The sequence below is a fragment of the Numida meleagris genome, chromosome 6, assembly GCF_002078875.1.
Source record: "Numida meleagris isolate 19003 breed g44 Domestic line chromosome 6, NumMel1.0, whole genome shotgun sequence".
NCBI lineage: Eukaryota > Metazoa > Chordata > Aves > Galliformes > Numididae > Numida > Numida meleagris.
The window spans coordinates 12695455-12701577 of NC_034414.1; the positions used below are offsets into that span (position 1 = coordinate 12695455).

Genomic DNA, 6123 nt, shown 5'->3' on the forward strand with positions numbered 1-6123 from the left:
GCCACCCCCCCGCCGCCCTCCGCCCCGACGTGTCGGCGGGCACGTCCCCACCGCCGCGTCCCGCCCGCCGCACGTCAGCCGCCCGGCCCTTACTTAAGGCGGCGGCCGCCTCGCCCGCCCCGCCACGACCGCCGCCGCGCTACAGGGGGAAGACGCCGGGTAGGTGCCCGCCGGGGCGTTCGCGGAGGGGTGCGCGAGGGGGGGGCCGCTCCGGGGGAAGATGCGGTGGCCGCTGGCTCCCGCGCGAGGATTCGAGCCGCGACGGGATCGCCGAGCACAGCCCGCCCGCGCGCACAACTGCGCTTCCTCTCCTCGCTGCCCCGAGTGCCTGCGTGCCCTCCTGCTGGGAAGGGAGCGCTTGGCACGTGGAGGTTACAGCCCGTCTGACCACGTCGATGGCTTAAAAAAAAAATAAATAAAATTGAGGCTGGTAGCTGTCCTCGGGAATATATTGTTTCAGGGACATTAGGAGTTAGGTGCGTTAGTGCAGGACTGGATGGTTTCACTTGGAAACAAATCCATAAAGTAGACTTCAAGGAGCACAGCGTTTCTGAGAAGGCCTTGCCAAGGTGTTGCATAACTTCAGCTCCAAAAAGGCTTGAGACACAGAGTACCGGTTTTTCAGGGCAGCAGGACTGGAGGCTGGTAGACTGTACTGTCTGTAGAAGCACTAAAATGGCTTCCTTTACCTACACGTAACATGGATGATCACTTAGAGCATTCTGCTAATGCTGCTGGACTGCCATCCAGCTATAGAATCGATACTTCTCAGGTTGTATTTGCGGAAAGATCTTAAACAGTGGACTGGCAACAGCAATCCAGTTTTTAACCATTTGGTCTTTTTGCCAGGCACCTTTGGCATGTAACTTAGACTCGTTTTCTTACTATCTTTTAATAAAGCCCACCTGCTTGATGTGTATATTTTAGTCTCTGGAAGCTCCAAAGCCTGGAGAAATAACACACCGCTTTTCTTTCGGCAGTGCACCATGTCTCTCAAGGATCAGCTCATCCACAATGTCCACAAAGAGGAGCACGCTCATGCCCACAATAAGATCAGCGTGGTCGGTGTGGGTGCTGTTGGAATGGCTTGTGCCATCAGCATCCTGATGAAGGTAAGTGTCAAGCTGGGGATGAAGGAACGCAGTTCAGACTACCTGAAACCTAAAAAAGTGGGATGAGAAGTCATCCCCCTTACTAGACTAATTGAGCTAGCATGTATGATGATCTTTTGGTTGTATATTCCTTTACTTGAACCTGAAAAGGAGAAGCAAATCTCAGCAATTTCCTGTCAATGGCTTCAAGTTTTTCCAAACCATGTTTTCCCCAGAATTGGACATAATATGCTCTGACTTAAGAGCTGCATTTACCATTGGCTACCTTCCAGATGCCCTTCCAAGCAGGAGCCATCTAACATTCTAGGCATACAGAAAGCGTAAGAACTGAGGAGTCATTTTGTCTGAACCTGAGAAGAGCGAGTAATGGAATAGTTCTTTGCAGTGTGAATTGGAAAAAGTGATCCAAGGCGGTCTGAATTGTCTTATGCGTTGCATTATTATATTGAAAATGCTGTGGCAACACCAGGCTTGTTTTTCTTAATTGCAAAGTAGGTTGCTTATGAACAACTATGAAGTTATTCTTCATTATTGTCCTGCTAAATTGTCCAACTATTTGACATAGAATGTAGATATGAAAAATATAAAACTAATTCAAAGTGGATATCGCAGGAGACTAATTTAAATACCTGGTTAGGGAAGAAATTAAGTGATGCGGATGAATTCAATTGCTTAAATGGATCACTACTTCTAAAAGAATTGTAACTTCACAGTTTAGCTCTGAGTAAATAACTCAATTCGTAATAAACTTAACTCTTTAATGCTGGTCTCACACAGGACTTGGCAGATGAACTTACCCTTGTTGATGTTGTGGAGGACAAGCTGAAAGGAGAAATGCTCGATCTCCAGCATGGCAGCCTCTTCCTCAGAACACCAAAGATTACATCTGGCAAAGGCAAGTAGATGGCTCTAATGGAGTCACCTATTTCCAGTCAATAGTGACATCAAACTGGTCATCCAAGTCTAGCACTTGTCCTGCCCTCCTAATCATGAGGGATGCAACTTCATTTCTGTTCCTACAGAAACAGTATTCAGCTGACACAGTTTCGTAGATCTTTTTAAGGTTGGTCCAACTAGTACTTTCAGTACAGAAAAATGAATTTCTTAATACTGATGGACCTCTGAGAATTTTGTTTCACAGGCAGTTAGCTTCTGAATGCGTTACGACTTATCTGTCAGCTATAAATGCTGGATGGCTTGAAGCTTAATGGTAGCTTGACCAGGGCAATTAATAGCCATCTCATACCCTAGTGAATATGTGGCTTCAACATCCACAGGTAGTAGATTATGAGAGCAGTACCTTCTTCCTTCTCCTCCTTCTGTGTAACTGTTGCACTGGAGGCCATCCCAGCAGCCACCCCCTATGCCCACCAATGAAATACCATTGGTCAAGTTCTGCATAATAAGACTTGAACATGCCTTTAAGGTTGCCACTTGTGGTAATAAGCCAGTCTTCAAAGTTGTTGTTAAACTTTCTGTAGAAGCAAAGTCTAGAGTAACAACTCTCAAACTTGAGAGTTTTAGATATCAATGCTAAAAGCAACTGGACTCCTGAACCACATATAGAAGGAGGTCATGTTTGACACACAGCCTTTTGTCTGCAGATTACAGTGTGACTGCACACTCCAAGCTGGTCATTGTCACTGCTGGTGCCCGTCAGCAAGAAGGAGAAAGCCGTCTTAACTTGGTCCAACGCAACGTCAATATCTTCAAATTCATCATTCCCAATGTTGTGAAATACAGTCCCGACTGCAAGCTGCTTATTGTCTCAAACCCAGGTTTGTCTCGTGTTGCCTTAGCAAGAGATTTGGCTTAGAATAGTGTTTTCTTCAGTATGGTGGTGTCAGTGTATCAATATGACCAAGCATAGGTTTTAGCCAAGTAGTTACACTAACTGAGCGTGTAGCAAGAAATGCCATCTTCCCTCTCCACACTCAGCAAGCTGATTGAGAAATAAATCAGGCTCCCTCCAACTTTTGGGCTGTTTAGCCTGTTTAGCACAGGACACAGTAAGGAGCACTGTAATTATATGCATAGCATCAATAGCCCCTTAATTTTGCATTTAAAACAGTCCTGTTAGCCCACTGCTGGGCTTGGCGATGAGCATTACTTCATTCACTATTCCACCTAACTGGCATGCAGATAAAATCCCTACAGATAAACAGAAGATACTACCCCAGGTGTCAGACTGCTCATGACGGGCACTTATCCTCCCTGTTCTACTTACAGTGGATATTTTGACCTATGTGGCCTGGAAGATCAGTGGCTTTCCTAAACACCGTGTTATTGGTAGTGGCTGCAATCTGGACTCAGCCCGTTTCCGCCACCTCATGGGAGAAAGACTGGGCATCCATCCTCTGAGCTGCCACGGGTGGATTGTTGGAGAGCATGGAGACTCCAGTGGTAAGGGCAAAGTCTGGCTGTTACACAGAACTTCTTCTCACACTTTCTTTGCAAGAAACTTGATCTGCAAGGGTTACACCAAAATGCTGCTCAGAAACTTTTGCACTGCAGCAACTTAAGAATGCAAGCCCTGCTTTAAGTCTTCTGCAGCAACAGAGTAACCCTAGATGATCTATATTTGACCTGAGTTACTCTGCTTAGAAAAGGTCATCCCTGTAACCTAAGGAGACTAAAAATGTCTAGGCTAAGTTGCTCCCATAACTCTTTAAAAAGCATACTGAAGAAGCAAGAGGTGGAGATCTCTGCAAAAGACTCCCAGAGGTCTGCACTTTATCTAGTGGTAGTCACTCATTTGTCTTCACTGTCATCATTTGATTACTTCAAGAACCATATTTAAGAAGGGAAGTGTGGAGTCAAGTCTAGATGAGGACAAGAGAAAGAACAATACTCTCCTCACTTAGTCTGCACTTCCTCTAGCAACAGCAGAGCAGCACTGTCTGCTTCCTGACACCCAAGAGGGTGCATTTGGAATCCATTTTTATTTAGAGGAAACAGTTGATAAGTATGGGGTTACTGCCATTTTTAGTTCCTGTAAGTGTTTTGCTTTCATAAGAGTACATTCAAACCCTGCAACATGTATCAAGAGCAGTGTTCATGAGTTGTGGGGTTCTCACCCCACAACTTAGATTAGTCTCATATTTCATACTGTATTTGAAATCACGTCTAAATCTGTGATGTGTCACAAATTAATCCAACTAGTTCCTACCTTAACTGTTAACGTGAGGATTAAACTGTCTTCTTATGGTTGGGAAGATTCTTCATTTTGTGAGATAATATAATCTCTGTGCAACTCAGTGCCTGTTTGGAGTGGAGTGAATGTTGCTGGCATCTCCCTGAAGGCTCTTCATCCAGAGATGGGAACTGATGCAGACAAGGAGCACTGGAAGGAGGTTCACAAGCAGGTGGTGGACAGGTAATACCAATTCTTCAACATGAGAACAAACGATGGAGAACTAAAACATCTCTGAACTGCCTTCTTCATTTCTGGTTTAGTAAGTGGCCCAAAATGAAGGTCAAAATGCAGAAATAATACAACTTTAATGTTTTAAGGACTAATGTAGATTTGGCAGAGTGAATTTTTTCATGGTTAGTGAGCTTAAAGTTAAGAACATGTTTTAACTTCCAAGTTTCTAGTGTGAGCGAGGGACATGGGGTGAAATACAAACAGTGCATTTCAGTCCTGTCAGCAGTCAAGTTTCTGCTGTCTCCAAATTGTTCAAGGTATAAAAAGCCTTTCCTACAGACTTCAACTAGTTCCACTGATGCTACTTGTTTTTGAATAAGTAACTTTCACTCTGCAGCGCCTACGAGGTCATCAAACTGAAGGGGTACACATCATGGGCTATTGGCCTTTCCGTGGCAGATCTAGCTGAAACTATTATGAAGAACTTAAGAAGAGTGCACCCAATCTCTACAGCTGTTAAGGTGAGCAGCAGCTCTTTGCCAACTTTTCTTTGTTTTAACTGAGAACTAAAAACCGGAGAATCCTTAAGAACAGTGATAACGTTCTAATTTCTATTAAGCTTACTTGAATTTTCCTCATTAGAGTACTCTATAACATTGACACGCACAAATCTTAGCCTAACTATCCTTACCTACTTTTCAGGGCTTGCATGGAATAAAAGAGGAAGTCTTCCTAAGTGTTCCTTGTGTACTGGGCAGCAGTGGCATCACTGATGTAGTGAAGATGATCTTAAAACCTGATGAAGAGGAGAAAATAAAGAAGAGCGCAGATACACTCTGGAGCATTCAGAAAGAACTACAGTTTTAAAGCTGCCCAAGCAGTTCACCATTTGCAGTTTAACAGTTTAGCGGTTTGTCTTAATGTTGCACTTTCCAAGTAGGTCAAATCCTTTGGTGTATGTATCTCAACTAGAACACAAACCAAAATCTGAACAAAAGAGTTTCCTAAAGATGGCAACTATGGAAACTATTCTAGGGTTTTTCCTGCTCTCAGACACTAGAGCCCCCTTAGCATTGTACGGTGAAGTCGTGTGACATCAATCCAGCGTTCAAAGCAGCACTGCCTAGGAGACCCTTTGCCTTTTCCTCACCTTGTTTAAACATTAGCCCAGAACAATAACTAACCAACTATCACACAACGTGAAACCAAAGACTATTTTCTTGCAGTCAGAGGATTGTCAAACTCATTGACAAACCTTCTCTGCCAGCTGAATAGCTTATATATTTCACTGTTGGTAGGTCCAAATATTTTCCTAACACTGCTTTGGAACTTGTGTATACCTTTTTTTTTTAGAGGAACTTACTTTTGTGTACTGTATCAGACTAGTTGTAAATTTGTCTCCAAAGCACATTTAAATAAAAGGTTAAAGTTTATATATGCAACAAGACAATGACCTGTAGTACCAGCTCCAACACCAAATAAACCATGAAATGTATTTCAGCCTCCTGAGTCTCCTTTGATAAGGCATTCTTGTGCATAGTGATCTTGGCCTTGGCGGTAGTGCATCAACTGCGGAGGACTTTGTTTTTCCTAGCATATTTTTTTTTTTTTTTTAGAGAAAAAGCACAAAAACCATTAAGGCTT

General features: G+C 43.6%; 2 protein-coding genes across 2 annotated transcripts in view; one reads left to right on the forward strand and one right to left on the reverse strand.

The window, feature by feature from the left end:
• LOC110401284 overlaps window positions 1–955 on the reverse strand; it is a 41598-nt gene extending 40643 nt beyond the window's left edge. The window contains exon 1 of the mRNA XM_021402209.1: window positions 94–955. Coding sequence (XP_021257884.1) covers window positions 94–578 — 485 coding nt within the window. The 5' untranslated portion in view covers window positions 579–955. The remainder of the gene's footprint in view (window positions 1–93) is intronic.
• Window positions 45–5974, forward strand: LOC110401283 (L-lactate dehydrogenase A chain). Its single transcript, XM_021402208.1, has 8 exons — window positions 45–159; window positions 981–1112; window positions 1890–2007; window positions 2717–2890; window positions 3342–3515; window positions 4371–4488; window positions 4877–5000; window positions 5182–5974. The coding sequence occupies exons 2-8, from the start codon at window positions 987–989 to the stop codon at window positions 5344–5346; spliced, it is 999 nt and encodes a 332-aa protein (XP_021257883.1). The 5' UTR covers window positions 45–159; window positions 981–986; the 3' UTR covers window positions 5347–5974.